General features: G+C 41.5%; 2 protein-coding genes across 11 annotated transcripts in view; one reads left to right on the forward strand and one right to left on the reverse strand.

Moving 5' to 3' along the window:
• Positions 1–3,687, forward strand: part of DYNC1I1 (dynein cytoplasmic 1 intermediate chain 1) — a 255,658-nt gene extending 251,971 nt beyond the window's left edge. For all 8 annotated transcript variants that reach the window (XM_050941720.1, XM_050941715.1, XM_050941718.1 and 5 more), the window contains one exon: positions 2,943–3,687. In XM_050941720.1, the coding sequence (XP_050797677.1) occupies positions 2,943–3,053 (111 nt within the window). In that variant the 3' untranslated portion in view covers positions 3,054–3,687. The remainder of the gene's footprint in view (positions 1–2,942) is intronic.
• Positions 3,688–13,027: 9,340 nt separating this feature from the next.
• SLC25A13 (solute carrier family 25 member 13) overlaps positions 13,028–22,651 on the reverse strand; it is a 141,650-nt gene continuing 132,026 nt past the window's right edge. For all 3 annotated transcript variants that reach the window (XM_050941710.1, XM_050941711.1, XM_050941712.1), the window contains 4 exons: positions 20,437–20,575; positions 15,926–16,084; positions 15,734–15,824; positions 13,028–14,296 (listed from right to left, as the gene is read on the reverse strand). In XM_050941710.1, coding sequence (XP_050797667.1) covers positions 14,107–14,296; positions 15,734–15,824; positions 15,926–16,084; positions 20,437–20,575 — 579 coding nt within the window. In that variant the 3' untranslated portion in view covers positions 13,028–14,106. The remainder of the gene's footprint in view (positions 14,297–15,733; positions 15,825–15,925; positions 16,085–20,436; positions 20,576–22,651) is intronic.

Genomic DNA, 22,651 nt, shown 5'->3' on the forward strand with positions numbered 1-22,651 from the left:
CTGGCATTTATTCATTTTATGGCCTGTGTTGTGCAGGAGGACAGACTAGATGATTATTATGGTCGGGCCTTACACTCTATGAATGTATGATTTTTTATTAAAATTCATTATTGTCTTTCTTTCTTTTCCAATGTAACTTTACCTATTCACTTCCTGACCTGTCTGGTACAAAATAATGCTCTTTAGATTGTTCAGTTAGATTGCAGTGCGGCTCTTACTCAAAAAGAAAACAACATAGGAACAGAATTGTCCCTAATGTGTTGTTTTAGTCTGGATTTGGCTCTTTTCATATTTTGATGCAACATATTAATAACGTTACACTATTATGCTGTGCAAGAAAATGAAACCCTTTATGAAAGAAGCATCAGTAGGCAGTGCATTCAGTGGCAAAGCTTTTAACAGCTGATCTGTGTAACACTGCAGCTGTGTTAGCCTCTAGGGGCCCTATTCTGATCTTATATCTGTGGGCATGTAATGCCACTTAGCTTGTAAAATCATCTCTTGTACGGGTGTGTAGTCATGCTCACAGGGGAAGATCTGTCTTTCAAATAAAAATAAGAATAGATCCATTTCTCTATATGCATTCAGACAGCTAATTCGAGCTGCTTGCATCTTGAGCGTTGGACTCAATTCCTGAGTGCTTTCCTAATACTAAAATCAAAGAGAAAATATGCAAAAAATGGATATTAGAGATTCAGGGGTAAAAGTAGCAAAAATAGATTGTGGGCAAAGGCATAATAAGATATCATTCAGTATTAGCACGAGCTGAGATAGCTTTCCTAGAAAGACTGCTGCCAAAGAATACAAACTATTTAACCAAAGTCCAATAATCAAAATACGTAGAAAAATAATTATAGTTGTAAGCTCACTTTTCATACTGTAGCTGAGTGGTTTGAATACATGCTATCCATGGGTCTTTTTAAACTTCACAATATTTTCCCACATATTCAATGTTTAATTGCCTCCTGACGTCAAACCAGATCCAAAGCTGAAGTAGCTGGAAAGACGCTCATTGACTCCAGTGAGATTTGGATTGGGCAGTAAGGCTTCACCCTGCAAACTCTTACACAGGTGATTAACTTTGACTGTGAAGATCATCCACATGGGACTCCTACTCGCATGCTTGCACAACCAGGGCCTTGAACATTAGTCCATATAATCTCCTTTTTTTCTCTGCTTCCACTGATATTGACAGTTGCCTGTGCATATTGAGAGACTGGTTAAGCTGTCTGTCATCAAAAAGATGCCTGTTACAGTTCTGCAATCTACTATTTCTAAACTAATGAAATCTACCTGAAGCGTGAATAATATTTGTTCCTTTTTTTTTTTTTAAGTAGTAAGCTCTTTGTTGAGCCTATATCAATTGCATATTGGACACTATAGACTGGATCCGTTATGATCTTAAGTATCAGAGGGGTAGCCGTGTTAGTCTGGATCTGTAAAAGCAGCAGAGAGTCCTGTGGCACCTTGTAGACTAACAGACATATTGGAGCATGAGCTTTCGTGGGTGAATACCCACTTCGTCGGATGCATTTGTCGGTATTCACCTATGAAAGCTCATGCTCCATCCAATACATCTGTTAGTCTATAAGGTGCCACAGGACTCTTTGCTGCTGTTATGGTCTTACTTTTTCTGAGCCTGCAAAGTGTTCCTCATGTAATGTGCATAAAATAGTAACTTGGTTTTATTATATGCTAACAGCCAACCTTGTGTACCGTCCTGCTTCATGTCTTTAAACAGTTCCTTGTTCAGCACCAAAAGCTGCATAATGTCTGTAAACAGTTCCTTTTTCTTACTACCTTCCAGGGAAAGATCACAAGCTTTAAGACAGCAGCAAATACATGCATGGTTAATTTAGATGCTTGTTGCCATTTTCTAGTATTTGAGTCAATAAAAATGTAAGTTCAGGAAGTTGTTTGAATTTTTCCAAGATTGTATCAATCCTGTTTCACATTCTCGCTCAGGAACTGCAATCTTGGATCGAACTGGAAAGGACTGCAGCATTGTTTTGCTAGCTCACTAAAACATTCTGTCTGGAAGTTTAGCTGTCTGGCTTACGTGTTCCTCTTGGAGCCTAATGTGTGATGCATCTTCACTAAAAAAGATTAATACTATTAAATGGAAAAGGACATTGCATGATGACTTCAAAAATCAGATCAGTAAAGCAATATTTACTTGGCCTGCTTGAGCAGTTTAACATTTTTGTGAGAATGTATTTTTTATTATTGTAACTTATTTAACATTGAGGAGGGCAACTAAAGTAAGCATAATTTATTGAGACTGATATTGGAAGTATTAATGAACTTTAGAACAGTAGAATTCTTTACCTAAAGACTGTATTATCATGTGCACTTAGGACTACATTTTTAAAGGTATTTAGGGGCCTACCTTCCATTGATTTCACCTAATTACCATTACAAATCCGGGCCCTTGATCCCAATCTTGCATATGATTATACTCAGGAATAGTCTCATTGACTTCTTTGGATGCCTCACCTTTGTAAAATTAAGCATGTGTATAAACATTTGCAGGATCAGGGCCTTGTGTTGTCTTGAAAAATATCAAATATACTAACATAGGGCCAAAATTTGCAGCTTTTACTCAGACAAAACATTCATTGATGTCAGCGCTTTACTCAGGAAAGGACGGGAGAAATGGGCTTTAAAATGCAGCAATTATTTCCAACTGATTCTAAAGAGGGAGATGATAAATTTGTCCTGAAAACATGTCATTGCTTTACAACTGCAGAAGTAAACCACAGAGTTCTTTTGCGAGGGCCCCAGGCTGCAGTCCTTAATCACACACAATTCACATTGACTCTAGTAGGAATTATACAGGAGTCAGGCCCGAAGATTTGGGCCCCAAGACACTATCTTTGCACTGCAAAGTATTCTCTGTTTGTGCATACCCACTTGACCCTTTCATTTCATTTATTTTCCAGCTTGCTGTTCCACACAATGACGAATGGACCCGTTTTGCTCGGACACTGGTTGAAATCCGTGCCAACAGAGCGGACAGCGAAGAGGAAGGGACTGTAGAATTGTCTGCCTAGACAAAAGGAGGTTTCCACTGTTTGTCTAGCGCAGCATCTATCCCCTGTTGAGTATGCCAGTTTTTGGTGTCAAATCAGTATCGCTGTGGCTTTTGATGCCAGTGTCCCTGCCAGCATTGCTTAGAGAGCTCCATGTTAATCACACTGCGCTTTACACAAGGCTGAGAATCTCCAGAGCTGTTCCATACTTTATATTTCTGTCTGAAACATAAGAAAGAAAAGACAAATCAATCCTTTATGGGTTTAGCTGTTGCCTTTTAACTACTTAGTAGCTGTATTTAATAGCTAGAAACCATGGTTAAACTTGTGCTCACATGCACTTCTGGCATAGTCCTATTAAATCCATATGAAGCCAGATATGATTATGTGCAGATGTGGTGTGCTTCATGATATGGGACTGAGCCAAAGACTTTAGATGTGGTGTTTCACATGGTGACTTACATTATGAATGGATGTACTATACAAAAGTTGCTGCTCCTTATTTATTGCGGTGTGCTGCATGGAACATATTTATTTGAAAGCATTAAAATAAACGAGCCTAAAGCATGTGCATAATGAGAGCACTGCATTGTCTCTGTGCTGCTGTAGAGGCTACATTACCTTTCAAATATTAAAGATGTAAAATCTATAAATATTTGTTTGAGTGGATGGAATGATTTTTTTAAATGCCTATTATTTCTAGGCACTTTAACAATATTTCACGTACAGCTGCTTGTTGATACTTGTCATGGTAACACTAACAGGCTGACAAAGAATTGTGGTTCCTTGAGTATGACACCAATATTACCAATAAACTTATTCTGGAGCAACGTAGTTAATCCTTTTTGGCCAGCAGTACTCAGCATGTTAATCGCGGGACACTGGCTAGGCACTGGGAACATGTGACTTCCAAGAATTGCAGAATGCTCATACAACTGCTATGGCAGGGATCGGCAACCTTTGGCACACGGCTCGCCAGGCCAAAGCCTCCTGGCAGGCCAGGCCATTTTGTTTACCTGCCGCATCTGCAGGTTCGGCCGATCACAGCTCCCATTGGGAAGTGGCGCGGGTTGAGGGATGTGCTGGCTACCGCTTTTCGCCGCCCCCGTTGGCCTGGGACAGCAAACTGCAGCCAGTGGGAGCTGTGATTGGCCGAACCTGCGGACATGGAAGGTAAACAAAATGGCCCGGCCCGCCAGGGGGCTTACCCTGGCGAGCTGTGTGGCAAAGGTTGCCGATCCCTGTGCTATGTAAACAGAGCCCTTAGGCTTTTGTTAATGCATTTACATGCATCAGGTCCTGCTACAAATTTTCATGAGAGTCTAGAACTACCGTTTGTCGCCTTCTAAATCAGTGCTTCTCAACCAGGGGCCCAAGGCCCTCTGGGAGGGCCACAAGCAGGCTTCAGGGGGTCCGCCGAGCAGAGCCAGCATTAGACTCACTGGGACCCAGAGCAGAAAGCTGAAGCCCCACCACCTGGGTTTGAAGCCCAAGGCCCTGAGCTCCATCACTCAGGGTTGAAGTCGAAGCCTAAGCAACGTAGCTTTGAGGGGGCCCCCTGTTGCATGGGGCTCCAGGCAGTTGCCCTATTTGCTACCTCCTAATGCCGGCCCTGGCTTTTATATGCAGAAAAAACAGTTGTTGGGGCAGACCTGGGCCATGGAGTTTTTATAATATGTTGAGGGAGGCCTTAAAAAGAAAAAGGTTGAGAACCTCTGTTCCAGATGTTGTTTTTCCATGTATATCTGTGCATAGTTACAACGTTGCTCTCTAACAGTATGAACAGCTCTCTGCTGCATGCACAAAGAGTGTAAGGTAGAGAGCTTCTATATATACTGCCCCCTTGTGTAAGGGTGGGGAGAGGGCTGCAGGCAGCATTTTCCTTTCACCCCTGTGCAAGTAGCATGGCAGGATGCAACAACAGCATTCCAAAAAGTACTAGGATGCAGACTTGGCTAATGCATCAGCCCACGCATCTTGGCCCAAAGCATCAGACATGAAGGCTAATTCCATGGTGAGTCAAACTAGGGCAAGTCTGGACATGGCTGTGAAGAACAGAGTTAGCGGATACGCTGCTGCCCGCAACTTTGCAGTCAGCATAAAACAGGATCGATTGCATCATGCAACTAGTCTTAGACCCTGCGCCCAACAAACATGTGTTTAGCATTGTATCAGCCAACTGTGCTTCACAGCCAGGCTCAACCACAGGACCATTTGGAATGTGGACCAGCCCTAGGAGTGTCTACACTGGTGTAATTTACACACAAGGTAGCACGTGTGAAAAATCAGGACTGGGGGAGGGGTTAACAGTTGCCTGTATAAGACAAAGCCCCTAGTATCGGGGCATCTGGTCACCCTACTAACAAACTGAGGTGGCGAGAAGACTTCCTTACACTCACACTCACTTCTAAGCTGCCTGCAGCCTGCATGGTGGAAGGCCTCTCTAGTCCCATTAGTAGGGCCCTACAAAAGTCAAGATCAAGTTTGCTCAATTTCACAGTAATAGGTTTTAAAAAAAATAAATTTAATTATTTCAGCCAGTTAAAGCTGAAAGTTCAGTGTTGTAATTGTAGGGATCCTGACCCAAAAAGGAGTTTGGGGTCGGGGCGAGGGGGTTTGCAAAGTTATTGTAGGGGGGAGATTGTGCTATTCTACGCTTACTTCTGCGTTGCTGCTGGCGGCGGTGCTACCTTCAGAGCTGGGCTTCTGGCCAGCAGACGCTACTCTCCAACTGCCCAGCTCTGAAGGCAGCGTAGAAGTCAGGGTGGCAATACCACAATCCTCCAAAATGCCCTCGTGACACCCCCCCTCGGTACTCCCTTTGTGGTCAAGACCCCCAATTTGACTGGTCTCCCCCATGAAATCTGTATAGTATAGGGTAAATGCACACTAAAGACCAGATTTCACAGCCCATGACGTGTTTTTCATAGTTGTGAATTTGGTAGGGCCCTACCTATTAGATGGCTACTACACATGCAGCTATCTGCAGTACTTGCTAACCAGACAAACTGGTCCTGCCCAACGGAGCAGCAGACAGCACTTCAGAGTTTGACATCTTCACTCCCCCCCATTCCAATCTATGGAATCATGCCCTGAGTGGCAGACATCCTTTGCAGAAGATGCACTAGACATCAAATGTAATTGCGCTGGTAAGTCAGAAAGAGAACATCTAAATGATGCCCCTTGCATGCCCAACTGAGTACACAGAATTGGAAAACACGGGTGAGGTCTATTGGGCTTCCAACTGAAAGCCCAATAAATCCAGCATTCTAGACACTGTGTTGCCTCTAACTCTCCTACCAGTGAGCTCAGGTTTAGGGGGAGGAGGGGTGTTTTTCTAAATACGTTGTTCCATTATTTCCCATCATAACTGAAAAAACTCCCTCATACACTGTGGAAGTTATTAAGACTAGCCAGTTCTTGCAGTGCATTGTAAACTGCTGGCAAATTTGCCTCTACTTTTTCCATATTACCTTTCAGTTTTGAAACCTAAGGGGAAAATGCTGCATGTTTCACCTTCCAACCTCTCGCTCCTTTATGGCTTTAATAGCTTGTAAAACAGTTTTCAGAGAAAACTCAGAAGACTTCAAGATTCACTGCTGTGCACGCAGGACAATGCCCACTTGGCACAGAACACCGCTGCTCCCAGCCCCCTGGCGGCAGGCCTAGATCACAGAGAAGATGCTGGTGATGGTTTTTCCAAGAGTGATCTCTTCGTTCTTTGAGGACACCCGGGTGAAAAAGGAGGCTCAGCACTGGACCTTTTCTGTTTGACGCTCCTGGCACAAGGTCAGGGTAGAATATAAATAAGGTTGAGACTAAAATATTGCAGCTCAGTCTAGGAAGAATAGGGTTCTGCTATGGAGTAAAGCAACTGTTTGTGCTTTCACTCCACCTCTCATGGACAGGCCTGCAGCATGGGGTTCTTTCCTGGCTATCCATGATTAAAGCTTCGAGTCGGTCACAGAAGTCACAGATTTAATGACTTTCCATGACCTCAGTGACATTGGGGCCCCACAGCAGTCCAGTTGCTGCAGCAGCAGACCCCCTCTCCCCAAGCCCTGCACAGCTCACCAGAGGGTGGCAGGGGACCCTGCAGTTCCCAGTCACTGTAGGTTGCATGGAACCCCTCACCAGCTCCCACCTCTACAGGGTGACGGGGGATCCCTGCCAGCTCCCGGCCCTGTGGTCAGGGATCCCCTTCCAGCTCCCAGCCACTGGGCAGCTTCTCAGCGTTGTACAGTGGGGCAGGGTACTGGACCCTCCTCCCTCCCCATTTTCTCAGGGATGTTTTTAGTAAAAGTCAGGGACAGGTCATGGCTTCGTGAATTTTTGTTTATTGCCCGTGACCTGTCCGTGACTTCTACTAAAAATATCCATGACAAAATCTTAGCCTTAATCCATGGTCGAAAGCCTTCTGACACCTCATACAATCATGTCCGAACAAGTATCTCCTTTTCACTAGCTTCCTAAATGTGCCTGTATGTCCCCAGAGTGTTCCCATGTTTGCTCAGGATCCCACTAAAACACAAAACTCCACTCTTGTTTCATAAAAATGAAGTCACCCCTTCCACTTCCAACATGCACCTTCCACCAACAGCCATCCTCAGACGAGTAAAACGAATGTTTGTGGATCACTGCATGGTTGGCATTTGAACAGCAGTTAGGCAATACAGTACAGACTAAGTCGGATTTCATTTGTAATCTTTCCTTTTCCCTCTACATTTGTACAGCCCTGAACACACGCCTACTGGTCAAGAATGAGCAAGAAAATAGCATCTATATGCAATGGCTGCAAAACATTGTTAGTGGGTCCATTTCTTCTAGGCATTACAATGGAAACAAGCCTGGAGAGCACAGCAGCCTTTTAGATTGATCCAGAGAGGACACTGAAAACGTAAGGATAGCATGGAAAAAAGAACACATGATTGTTAGAGAAGCAGATGCTTGGCATATTGAGTCTGGCACCATTGGGAGAGTGGGGGATGTGACACATTTTGCAAAAGGAGGGCAGACTTATGAAGAGATTTCGAGGCGGGGGGGGGCGGGGAAGAGGCTTGAGTTTGGTGTGTTGAGGAAGGAGCCAGTGAAGGTATTTAGGACTAGACCTTCAAAAGGTATTTAAGCACCTAACTCCCACTGATTTCACTACCTAAATACCTTTGAGGATCTGGGCCTTACTTTCTGATCCTGCACTCACCGAAGTCAACGGCAAAGCTTCTTTTTTTATTTCAGAGATGCAGGATCAAGACCTTAATGAGGAAGAGATCTTGATAAGGGCAGTTTCAGCAGAGCAGAAGCCAGAGAGGAGGGAATCCATTGTGGAGTTGGAGGAAAGGAATTCAAGGCAATAGCTGTAAACAATAATAGGGTTTACTTCCAAAATGCAGCCTCCTCTGGGGCAAAATGGAGTAGCTGTTTAAAAGTGCACAATGCTCAGTAGGAATATGAAGAGGACTGCCATATCCAGTTGAAGCTGCAAGGTAACAATTAGCTAAGCTGGAATTTGGCAAGGACATACTGTTTAACGCTCCTATTCTTAACAAAATGCACAAGGAGATTTTAATGATTTCAAGTGACCAGACCCTCTGCTTCAAGGCTCATCCAGAACATGTAAATAATATAATGGCAGCTGGGCAAAGAAAGTGCTCAGCAGATCAGACTAAATAGCATGTCATTGGTTTGAAGGCACTTTTGGCAGCTCCAGGTAAAATGTGAAAGGCTTGAAAATTTAGTCTTTAATTTAGCCTCTGAGATGTAGGCTCAATGTATTCATCTAAAGCTCTTATTTAAATGAGGATAATCAAGGCCAATGCTAAGATTTTCTCACAATATTTTTAGCAAAGTCATGGGCTGGGCAATAAAGAAAAATTCACAGAAGCCCGTGACCTGCCCCCGACTTTTACTAAAAATATCCATGACAAAATGGGAGAGCCCCTGCCCCCATGGCTCTTGAGCGCCAGGGTTCCCTTCCCCCCACGGCTCTGAGCTGCACAGTTCCCCCTCCCGCCCGCAGCAGTGAGGAGCCCTCCGGCTGCGAGGACCTGCGGGGTATACCTGCTGGCCGGAGTTGGGGGGAGCTGCTGGGGGCCCGTCACCTGTGGACAGCAGGAATCCCTCAACCCACCCCAGCAGCTGGGAGCTGTAGGGTACCCCCACTGTCTGCAGCAGCTCAGCACTCGGGGCCCCCACCATCTCAGGTGGTGGGGGTACCCTGCAGCTCCTGCCAGCCGCTGGCAAGGGCTGGACTCTATAGCTCTTAGCTGTGTGCAGGCTGAAGTCATTGCAGTCACAGATTTCCTGACTTCCATGACCTCCATGACAAAATCGTAGCCTTAGTCATGACAGAGTAGGTGGTGGCAGAGGCTGATATTTCAGTGTCTAGATGGGCACGTTATAAACACTTCAGAGGGTTTTTCAGGGGATGCAGCAGTGTTTCCCTTGCACATTCCAGGGCAAGGACTCTGCGTCTGTTTTCAAAGTGAGTCTTTATTTTGGATGCCCAACTTGAGACACCTCACAGGGTTCTGATTTTCACAGGAGCGGCGCTCAGCACTATTTGAAAATCAGGCTCCTATTAAGGTGCCTTAAGGTAGGTACCCCCAGAATTACTCTGCTGGAAATTTAGTTCCTCGTTGTAACTGTGAACGAATATCACAAATTATTCATGTTACCTGTGCTGGTGAAACAGCATTTGTAGAGTTAGGGGCACTCTGTGACAGGTGGATGTTCTTTGGCATGAGAACTGCTATTCCTACTGCTGCTGTGTTTTGAGCAATCTTTGGTAAAATGTTAGACAAAGAAAATATTTAGCTGTATGAGCGTTTGATAATCTTCATCAGTTCAGAGCAAGATTGTCTGACAACCTTAGCATCTGACTGAGAAGCAAGGGACTAGGGACACTGCCATCACCAAAACAGCATGCAGTCACGGCAGATGGAGTGAGATAGTTTGCACAGTTACAGATGTCTGTCAATAGGCTTAAAAGTGTCATTTTCTGTCAAGATCCTAAGCAGGGGTAATGCTCTGGTAATACACCTGTGTTATAATCTACTGTGTTATGCACACAACGAATCCCCATCACTTGGTTTGGGGGAGGAAAGAGAAAAAAATCAGACAATTCTTTAACACATAACCAAAGCAGCTGGGATGAACTTTGCGAGTGGCTGAATTGCTTCCTAATGCTAGGAGGACTAGGGCATATAATGGCAAAAAGCCACTAATGTGCATCTTAAAATATCTCCTCTTGCTGAACAGTAACATGTAAAAGCCTTTGCCAAACACCTTCATCAGAGGCTGCCATTATTCACATGTCGCCTTTTGGATAATAAATAGGAATACAGTGCATCTTGTGTAGTTACAAATGCAAGATGCTCACATGCTTTTCACTGGTTATTTGCTGCATTTCAAAATCACCAGAGAATTATAAAATCAAGTGTCTGAAGGTTTAGATCTTCTAAACCATTAAATAATGTATGGATAATCATTAAATTTAAATATTGTTTTCTAGTCTAAGCAATGCTAATAAATATTTCAACAAAAAAACCTGAACCTTGAAATGCACGATAACTGTTTCAATGAGAGGTGGCAGATTTCTCCCCCTAACAGTCAGTTGCTGGAATTAGTCAGCACTGAAGAGCTAAGGAGGTAGGAACACACCAGAAGTGATGTCATATGTGGGGTACATGAAGACAAAAAGGCCATCTATCCCTAAGAAAGCTGGAGAGCGGTTTAATGGTTTTCATATTTTTAGGTTTAGGAAAATTTGCCTAAGTTATTTTTGAAGCTTGTGGCATGTTTTCTCACAAAAAAAAGATGGCTGCAAATTGTAAATATTAAGCTATCAAACTCAAAAACTCCTGTCACCTGGCCAAAAATATATATGCCCTAGCTATGGTGTAAGGAGATAGCAAGGCTATGGATTTAACACTTCAGAAACACCCCACCCATGCTAATATATGGAGGCTTACCAATTCTTGAACAAACTTTTACAACAGATTACTCAACAGAACTGCAAGATGCAAATAAACTGAGGTTACATCTCACCTTACCCCTCCCACACTGCGTAACTTATCTATAAACCAGAAGAGTGCAAACATCTGAAAGCTTTTTTTTTTTTTTTAAAGATAAAGCAAAGAGCAAAATCTTACAAGATCTGAGCCAGTAAGCTCTTCAGCATAAGGAGCACACCACCTGTCTCCATACAGTACCTAAGGCAAGAATGTGTCATACAGCCTCACACATGTTGATTCTGACCAGAGTTTTTGGATACTACCACAACATTCATGTGTTTTTTTTTTTTTTTTTTAAATCCCCCCACCATCTGTAAGAGCAATTAGGGGCAGAGGGATATTTTGTATGTGGCTTTATTAAGAATTTTTGGTTGAAACTGCGATAGCTCAATATCTACACTACCAACAAAGAAATAAATCAGGGAGCGGATTGACACCATCACACATCAGTCTAGTTTGCTATTACCTCATGCTATCAGAGCCATTTGTGGGGGTTCAGGGCCTTACATGGTACATGTAGTATCGTGCAGTACATCTGAGGTGGAAGCAGGTAGTTAAGAACTATTGCCCCATGGACTGAGAAAGCAGCCAGCAGTGGAACATGTTCCCAGAAGCTCTGTGGCAGAGGGCATTAGTGACCAGAGGACTTGGTTTACATTTTGTTTTCTAAACCCCAGGCAGTGGTTTTTCCTTTTAAGTTAAGCGTCAAAACCTGTATCGGTTTTATTATAATCATTTAAAAAATGACCGAACCTTCCTTTATTTGAGCATGTGTACTTGTCAGCACAGGGACAAGGGGAGTTCCAGTTTGGCTCCAGCAGCACACAGGTCAAATCCTTCCCAGTGAGGCTTCCAATGCTTGTCCTAAGTAAGCTGCTGCTGCTAAATGATTTTAAGCACTTTGGGGGGGGGTGTCTTCCTCCAAGGGAAATGCTGCATGCTATGTATACAAAATAAGTCCGTCCTTAGCTGCTTGAGTCTCCGCATTTCCTCTCATCAGCAGCTAAGACAGACAAGAAAGTGCACATTTTTAGGCAAAGGTTTAGAAAAAGATATATGAATAGCACTAAAACCAAATGGCTTGAAGTTCTGAAGTGCTGATCATTGGCAGCTGCCATTATAAGTATATTCTTTGTTTTTTTTTTTTTTTTATAAAACAGTAGTTTGGGAGTGGTGGGGGAATGGAGTTTATTTTTAACAGAGGAGGACTGGAACTCAGTGTGCTGCTCCCATCACCTGTCTCTCACATACAGAGCTCATGAAATATCTGCAGAGTTCAGTAATGACACCTGGAAAAAGCGGTGTGCATGGCTGTCAGGGTTCCCAAAATGGAATTACAATCAGATTATATTTGTGTTTATTAATTTTTAAATGTATGGATATTCCAGGCTGCTCCGCTTCCCTGATTACTTTGGAACGTAAACACGGCCAATTAAAGCAGTTTTCTGTAACAAGCCATATATAACGCAACTAATAGATCCATTTCCATTTGGCATTTGGACAAGTTACAGTGTAACCAATATGATGTCATATACCTAAAAATGTAATACTTTTACAAAGTACAGAACTTTAATATTCCCATAAACTCAAAGTTCACATTTAATAGAAATGAAAATATTTAGCAAGGATTACCGCCCTGTAAGGACCTAAATCTTGTGACACCTTTTAGGAGCAATGCTGGGGACCACTTCAACCTGCACTGGCTACACAGGCAGATCGTTTAATAGTTACTTAAACAACACAGAGAGAGCTTCAAAGTAATGAAAGTTTGCTCCAATTCAGGCTTTTAGCTAAAGAAAAGTTTCTTCTTGAGCCACAGCCCCATCAAAGGGGCTCTCCTCTTCACACTCCCCAGTTGTTATGCCTCAGGTGGACAAAGGTAACTGCATTCCTAACCCAACCTGTAAATGCCTGTGCATAATGAATTAAGTTAGCCTTGAAACAGAGTATAAAATTGAAAGACACACATTAAATTTGCTGTGCAACTTGCATAACAGACATTTGTCTCGCTGTTTGAAAGGTTTATTTCCATCTTCATAAATACACAATCCTCTAAACATTGTGCAAGGCACACACCCTGCCTCCCCCGATAAAATCTTGGGTTCTAGAATATTTTAGTCTCCTTATTCAACTCAATGAAGTAAATAATCTAGAAACAAATAATTTCCAATTACAAGACAGTGGTTAAGGCAGGTACCATTGATACAGTGCATGGATTTTTCTATTGCATTTATTTAAACAAGCAGCATTTACTAAGTGCATCATACAAACACGAATCCAGATATCAGCATGTCCAAGATAAGCACCTAGTCTTGTAATTTCATTGTACGTGTAATAAAATGCCAAAAGTACTTCCATAAAGTGCAAAGACTATGGACAATAACACTTCCTTCCTGACATTTTGATACCAGTAACAGAATACCATGACTCAACGTTTATAAATGTGGTTTCCATTACAAAAACATGTTCCACATAAAAGCTTCATAATACAATCCAGAAAGTCAGCTTGTGCGTGTACATATTTAAAAAGTTGAAGCCATAGTGGCAGACTCAGGTACTGTATATATATATATATATATATGTATATTTGAATTCTACAATAAGCTTATAACCAATTTACATGTATGGTCAAAATCATTCTGCTTGAGCACCATGATCTCTATTGACTATATTTCAGTGACAATGTAGGATATCCAATATGCAGCCACTTTGGCATAATAATCCTCATTTGAATGTTACCTGCCAGATGATCGCATTCATAACTCCCACACCTGACCCTCCCCCACAAACAGAATCTAATATTAGTGCCTTCCAAACACAAAGCACATGTCAGATGTGGACAATACATTCATGGTCCTGAACCCAAAGAATAACTAGTAAGAATTTCACAGTGATCTGGTTAAGGAAGCACAAAGACCAATGATTACATTTAAGAAAACTGCCTTAAAACTGAAATGACACTTAACTGATATATGATGAAAAGCTAAAGGAATGAAATATTAGACTGTCAGAAAATTGGCTCTTTCACCACTAATAAAACTCTACAGCAGTAACATGACATCTTAGGTTCCAATGGCTGCAGCAGCCTGTGAGGTAGGTGGTGATGACCTAAATCGAGGTAGGTATAGTCCAAATTTATTTTCAATCCCTGCAAATGTGGCAACTGCCAATTTATAACCTCCAACGTGGTCAGGATTAGGAGCAGGTAGTGTGATCCTGGATTTAGGAACTGGTTCTGATCCAGCTGGTTTTCTGCAAAATAGAAGTAAAATTTCTGTAAAAATGCTGACACCAAAATCTCTCTACAAATTGTAAATCAAGTATCTTAAGGTCAAAAATCCCACAGCCACCAGGCAAAAACATCCCTGCTATAAAGTAATGAGAATCACACTAATATTTTAGAAAGATCCCAACAGCTTTCATGCTAATCATCACAGAGTTGTCAAACCTAGATGAAATTGTACAGCGTGCTACTCGATGAGACTGTAGTAAACTGTGGTCATATCCCATCCCCAGCTCTTACACCCTGCATCACTCATCCAGGAACCAGTAGAGTTTGAACAGCTAATGTTTCTGTATGGGTATCTACAGATGAAAGCATGACTGTGGTAAGGGGTAGGCATACCCGTGTTAGCTTTCACCTGGCTGGTGTGGATAACAAAAGTAGCGAAAACACGATGGCAGAGGCTTCAGCGTGGGCTAGTCACCCCAGCAAATACCTACAGGGACCCTGGGTACATTCTTACCTGTGCTAGGTATATTATGCCTTCCTGTGTTACAATTGCATCTTCATCTGTAGTATAGATACCCTAAGACAGCACTAATAGTACACACACAGCAGTGCTTGGGGAAGGGGGATATTTTGTGCATGGTTTTACTAACCATGATTTTTTTTGTTAACAGTCTCAGTATCTCCACTGTAAAACCAAAGAATTGCAAATTCAGCTACACACTTCTCAGAGAACTGATGCCAACAAAACCCACTCTTACTTCCTCCTTGAGATCTCCCTGATGCTATCGTAACCCACTCAGGTGCGTTTAAAAACCTTATCCTGCTAACACTGCCTAAATGCAGTTGCAGTAGACACAACAGAGTCAATACCTTGTGATGGAAATATCAGATCTGTGTGCTGCAACAAGCAAAAGTGATGCATACGTAAAAGGAGGCAGAACTGAGGCTCCACCAACAACTGAGCAATCATTGCATTCTTCAGCTGCTCCAGCAAAAGCTACAGCCCTTTTTACAATAATACTCCCTGCCAGGCCACATGCAGAACTCCTCCTCAACAGCAATGACTAAGTAGTAGTGCATTGTCGCCTAGTAGTTATCACAGGAAAGAGTCAGGAATCCCAAGTTCTATTTCCCCAATCTGCCATTTATCGTCTCAGGGTCTCATTTTACACTGACATGTCCAAAATATCCTCTCAGGGTCTGTTATGGTACTAAAATGAGGCCCAGCTTGCTGTGAAATGGGTACAGAGACACTTGTTCAAATCCCACAGAAGCTTAATTAATTTGGTGAGGTGAAGCCTTTTATCTCATGATCTTGAAGTTCTCTCTGTAACTGCAAAGCATTAATAACTAAGGTCCCAATCCTGCAGCTGACTCTGCAGAGTCACAGGGGTTCACTTCCACAGAGCCAGCTGCAGCAGCAGGGCCCAAACGATACGTTCACACAGTATACTTACACTCCCCCAAAGTCAATGTAAAGCCATCTCTGCAGCAGCTCGTAAGTCACCAAAGTTACACCAAACTGAGGAGAGGATCGAAACACACGAGCTTGAAAGAAAAACAAAACAAGCATGAGCAACAAAAATCAAGTTAAAAACACAACTGGTTCCCGGTCATCAAACAAGTGGCATCTAAGTTGTTTTACATACCACCCGCTCCTTTCCACAAAGCTTTTGGGCCTTCCTCTCGCAGTATCTTTCCAAAGCAGTCTATGACGCCACTGTAAGTGGTTTGCCCTGCCCGGGCTGCCACTTGTAATCGAGTCTTGATAACATCAGCAGGGGTCACTAGAGAGGCCGCAGGCATACCTAAAAATGAAGCAGGGGAAAAAAAAGAGACAGGTATGGGTAAGTTGTTACACATACTAGATGCTTCCTGCATGGGGAGGTTACTGTGCCTTTCATTCTTACCTCAGAAAACTCAGGCCACAAATAGTTGCTTTTAATGAGGAAGAACAACCAATAGGGGTAGCCACTGTGAAAAGTACTTCACTCATATAAGGCTCTGGTTAGATGAACAGCCCCACCAAATTTTTATTTGAAGTCAGGCGGCACATACAGAAATTTTCAGCACAAACCATAGACTTACATAGTTAATAAGTTAACAGTTTTTGGAGATGATGTCAATCTTTCCCTTTCACGCCCCTTTGTGGTTTCTGACATTCCCATCACACAATGTGCTGGAAAAAGCATGTTCACACACACCTTAAACAACCTCCTGCAGAATGTTACTGGGAACTACATAATGTTGTGCACGATCAGCAAGATGCACAAGCTAAGGTTTAAAGGGTTCATTTTTCTCATTAGGAAACTCACATTTCTTTACTGCAGGGCAATGTCTGATATCCTCAATTGAATATTTGGAGGAAAATTAAAATTTAGCCTGGCAGATAATCAACTGAGAGCAACAAATACTGAATAACAGCAGGCAATATTTCTAAAGTCATTCTAGGAAATCAGGGCTGCTCGTGTTAAGATTAAAAAAAAAAAAAAAAGGCAGTGAGACTGTGCTCAGAAGACACTGTCTCTTATGGTTTTATTACTTTTCCATTCTGCATATGTTCCAAACCAACTTGGTCAGACACAGATGCATAAATCTCCTTTTCTTTTTTTTTTCAGGCTTAATAATTCTGTAACAATTTTTGTCCAAACCAGCATGGTCTGGCGCAAAGCACCATCTCACTCTTCTAAGAGACTGCTTTGAAAGTCGTGTGTAAGTGTGCGCATATCACTAAAATAGGAACTGCTCCTCCGCTCCTGAACCCAGAAAAGAAGAAAGCACGTGAGCATGCGCATGCACACACAGTTTCACATTTGCAAATTTGGTAGGCAAAGGCTAAAACATGGCTGAAGTTTCACCTGAACTAAATTCCAGATATGCCGATTTACTCCCCACACTTACCATTACTGACCACAGGATATATTTATGTCTTCAACTTAAAGATGGACCTTTGTCCTTTAGAGAGCAACCAATGGTTTCAAGGAAAACCAAAAGACACACAGTACTTAGAAAAAATACTGCTTACTCTACATTAATTATCATCTCTCATCTCTCTCTTTACCTGTTATTTATTACTAGGGGACATTTGTGTTTAAAAACAAACTTACAATTGAAATTAGACAAATTACACAGCAGACAATAAATGAAGAGGGATAAGGGGGGAAAGGATGAGGAGGTTCATAGGAAAAATAAGCAGAAAGAACAAATTAACTTGTGATCATTTGACATTATTATAATCTCCGCATCAAATGTTGTATCAAAGAGACTGGGGCATTAGGTGAAGAAAGAGCAACAGGAGACGATCAAACTAAGGAAAACAGGTTTTGATTTTATACGTCTCTAACAACAAACAAGGGGAAAAGAAATATTGATAACATGGATCACATCTTGAGAAACATTCATGCAAAAGATACATGTGCACATTTCAATACCCCTAGTTTTCTGTGCAAATACCAGAAGGTATATGTGCAAGATGGGTATTTTCCACAACTAATGTGAGTTGAAGCACACTCTGAGGCTCACACTTCTGAAAAAATAATGCAGTGCTACTGATGCAGAACTGGCTCAAACTATAGTGGATCAGATTCTCAGCTAAAGTAAACCAGCCTACCTCTGCAGAAGTCAAAAGAGTTAGATTGATTTACAGCAGCTGAGGATATGACCCAACATTTTAGAGATGTTTTTCTATGACATGCCCATGACTCTTTAGTGGGAGCACCAGTCTTCCAGTTCACCAGTTCATCAATCCCTTATTCTGATCTTTAGGGTTACTAGCTTGCCTCTAATAAAAGAAATATTTTGCTTCCATAAAAATAGGGCACCCATGTCCCTGCACTATTCCACATGATGAGCATCATGCCTATAATACTGTGCAGGAATCTGCTTATATACTGAAAATACTGGATAAAATTCCCATAATAGCTGATTTCCTAGCACATATCAGCAACCTATCGGACTGCTTCTGTGGCTGAACTTCAAAGCGACAGTTATCTCAGTCTGCAATCACCTGACAAAGGCTAGAAAGAGAAAAATGTTAACATCTAAGAAATGGGTTGGCTTAAAAATACCAGCTTATAACTCCAAAAGTTCAAAAATTGTTTTGTTTCATTAAAATGAGTTAGAATTAACATGAGTTTAAATCCATCTTCTTTCAACAATTTCTGTGAGGGTTTTTTGTAAGCACCAGCCATTTGATTAGAGATGTTTTAACTGGTGCCAGCTCAATTCCTATGTGCTACAAGGCACTGCACAGAGAGCGAGCAGAAAGAAGTGAAGGTGTATGATTCAGCACGACTATCTGGTTTTTAGAGTTAAGCCTGGGTCATAATCCACCTGAAGATGTCCAGAAGTTCTAGGCTGCCCAAAGTCTGCACACAAACACACAACAAAAAGCTGCCCACCTGTCTCCAAGAAGAGGGGAGTTTAAAAAAAAAAACACAAGTAACCACATTCTGAGCAGTTCAACTACCTGCGCTGGATTTATTTCTCTCCATCTTTCTCCTGCTCCACTAGCCCTTTACTTACCATTGGAGAGTGTGCTGCTAACAGAGGAGATGTCTCAGGGGCTCTCAAACTGGAGGTCATGAGGTTATTACATGGGGGGGGGTCACGAGCTGTCAGTCTCTACCCCAAACCCTGCTTTGCCTCCAGCATTTATAATGGTGTTAAATATATCAAAAAGTGTTTTTAATTTATAAGGTCGCACTCAGAGGCTTGCTATGAGAAATGGGTCACCAGTACAAAAGTTTGAGAACCACTGGTCTAGGTCTAGTAGTCTACGAGCCATTAATACGGGGGGAGTGGAAGGAGAGAATTCCTTTTCCTTATAGATGTATACACATTTCCCTCAGCAGATCCTCCGCATCCTTTGCCTGTGATTTGGAGTCTGCTGAGCTTTAGGATATAGAATGTGGGAGGAGGAGGAATTTTAGGCTGATGAGCCCCTCTCAGATAGGCAGATGCTAAATTAAGACTGCAGTGACCTTTTAAAATCCTCACAGCCCTAGAAGCTCAGCAGCAGCCACAGAGGCAAATTTGGGCTGGAAAATGCATCCTTATATTACATATTCTAGCCCTTTAGTGCAGACACCCTTAGAGACGAAACGCATCAGTAGAAAGACATGCTGCACACAGAACACCTGCCAGCAGTGCAGCAGATTCCCAAGATGAGTCCCAACATTCAGTCTCAGTCCCCAAAAATGAATTAAAAGAGCCCTGAGGATCGACAATTTGGGATGCACAAGAAAAAAACCCCAGCAACTGCCTTTTCTGACCAGATTTCCCATGTGGCAGGTGAGAAAATTGTGGATTTGTGATTCCATACAATCCCCCCTCCTCCTAACCTTTTAACCACAATGCAGCAGGGTAGAAATAGGCATCTATTATCTGTCTTTTCATAGCATGCAAAACAGAGACAGGCTTTTTCCAGCACCATTACATTTCTATTATCTATCATCATAACTGGTGTTCAGTTTTTGGATAGACTTTTATTTATTATTTCGCTTATGCTGCCTTAAGTATATGCTGATTCAAAGAAACTCTGGATCAAAATCACCAGAAATGTATTTTTTTTTAATAAAAAAAGATTAAATAGAAAAAATATACAAAAACACAAAGCCAAGATGCTGTGTGGGATACTGTGGTCAATGACTTACTTTTACCATGCTGTCAGAATCTCCTAGTGGCCTGCTTAGATGTTTGTATCATTAGCATGCATTTGGATTCCATACCAAAATGATATTCAAGTTTCTTTTGATCACAAAGAAGTAGAGAATGAAATGAATATTTTCATGAACCACTTTTACAATAACAACTTGCCCAATCAACCAACCAAAAACGGACAACAGCATAACAGCTTGACTAAGCAAGATGTCACACTACATTAATATTTCAAGAATAAAATCTTGCTCTCTTTTCACTACTACAAACGGTAATACAAATGCTATCATTAGGTCAAAAATACAGAGTGCCTTCATATTAGCGCCAGTTCATCTGGATCAGTTATATGTTCTGCAATCTAATATCTAAATGTTAACATCTTGGTACAGAACAATTATTTTTTGCCTTTACAATATCTCATTAATAAACACATTTCTAAAGCATCTATCAGTGATATCTAGGTGCAACAGTATGCCATACGCAAAGGAATTCAGGTACTTACCAGCTATTGATCCAGCCATGAGCAAACTTCCAGGGCTAACTTGTCCATCTTCATTTGCAAATGCAGTTTTCAAGTGAGCATAACATGGAAAGTAAATGGCAGAGAAGGGGATATCGCGTAGAAAACATGCCTTCGCACCCTGTGTGAAACAAAATTGAGTGATCAGAGAAAGATCACAATGAGACCAAGAATGGAGATGAGAAACTTGAGCAACATTCCAGTTTTTCCTCTCTACTGCAAAAAAAAAAATACAGAAAAAAAACAATTTTTTTCAAAATTGTGAGAAATAATGACGTGTATTTCACTCCATACAAAAGTTTGTATATTTGGTGTTGGTTCAATAAATGGTATTACTTTTCACTTGTTCTCCCTCTCTCCTTAATACTGCAGTTAGTAGCCATTAATAGAAAAAATGCCATCTCGCTTGGGTAAACTCTGATAACTTCTTTAGAGAACAAAAAGTAATTGAAATGTTTGCTATCCAGCTTTGCATGAGATTCAGGATGAGTTTGATACAAGTCCTAAGTCCCAGGTTGGGTCTTCACCACAGAACTTCCCCTTTACAATAATTACCCCATAGAAATAAGTGTAGCCCAACCTATTTACAGACAATAAACCACAGGTCGGCAACTTTTCGGAAGTGGTGTGCCAAGTTTTCATTTATTCACTCTACTTTGAAGTTTTGCGTGCCAGTAATACATTTTAACGTTTTTAGCAGATCTCTAATATATAAATTTTTGTATGTAATTTTTGTATGTATTGTTGTATGTAAAATAAATAAGATTTTTGAAATGTTTAAGAAGCTTCATTTAAAATGCAGAACCCCCCGGACCAGTGGCCAGGCAGTGTGAGTGTCACTGAAAATCAGCTCACGTGCCATAGCTTGCCTACCCCTGCAATAGACTATGTAACTGCTGAACAAAACCAAAACATATTGTGATGGAGAGATTAATGAGACATGCTCTCATTTACAAAAGAGTGATAATGTGCCCATAATCATAATTCTTACACAAAACATGCTTTTTACATTTGCGGGAAAATACAAGGACTATATTAATTGTAAATTTAAAAAAAAAAAAAAAAAGATCTTCAGCACTGGCTGATAAAATAATTTGCCTTACTATCCATATCCCTAATTGATGTGAAAACCCAATGGAATTTAAGATCTGAAATACTGTTTGCTACGTTCTCTGAAATAATCATTTTGTTTAAAAGAGGAGAAGAAAGCAAGGAAAGTTTTGGGCCATTAGCAGACAACCAGAGTTCTTCAGAAGAATGAAAGTAAAAGTCAGACAAGATGGGAAAAGGTGTATAGCTTCTGCAGATGGTCAATGAAAATTAGGCACATGTCAATGCCCATGTTGCAACTGCAATAAGAAATTGCATACAAACTTCAGTACAGAGATCCAGCAAAGAGTTTGAAAACACCAAGGTTCTTATTTGAAGGAATATGTTACGACAAACAGCTAATGTATTTGGAAAGAGGGGAAGAACAGGAAGAGAAAAGTAGAGGTAGAAGATTTTTCACATCTTTGGCTAGGACCCCTGTGTATCCCACCCTGGGCTCTCTACCCTTCCAGATTCAGGGTAGACCGTTTTTTTGTTCAGCCACAACCCTTCCAACAGGTGCCAAGCTGCTCCTCTAGCCTGCTGGGGTTATTTAGAGTCTTATACTAAAGCCATTATTAAGGTATTACTTCTCACACCAGTTTTACAAGTGGTAACTTCAATAGAGTTACTTCAGATATTTACGTTAGGAAGACTGACAGGCAAATCAAGACGAAAGTCAGAAGTCAACCTATGCCTAACGGAATAAATAGTCTCTGATCTGCACTTACCTCATGAAATCTAATGATATGCCTGAACATATTAGATGAGTTTTTCTGTGCTGGAATATTGTATAACACTGATTACTTGTTAGAAGTATATGCTGTTTAGCAGACAAATATACAGACACACCAAGGTATCAGAATAACTGAAAGGAGAAAAAAATTGAATTAGGGAAAGTATAGTCTGATGTACAGGAAGTGTATTGGCAAAATCAGTTCCTGGAAAAGAGAGGAGGTTTCCCGGCAATACGGTGTGGGTGTAGTGGTCAGAGAACATTGGAACAATGACTAATGCAAGTTGGAACACCACTGCTAGTGAGATGCTGACTAGTGCCAGCAGACATCCTACACAGTGAGCACTGGATAGGGCTGGATTCTCAAGAGTT

This window comes from Gopherus flavomarginatus, chromosome 2 (assembly GCF_025201925.1).
Source record: "Gopherus flavomarginatus isolate rGopFla2 chromosome 2, rGopFla2.mat.asm, whole genome shotgun sequence".
In the NCBI taxonomy this organism is placed as follows: Eukaryota; Metazoa; Chordata; order Testudines; family Testudinidae; genus Gopherus; species Gopherus flavomarginatus.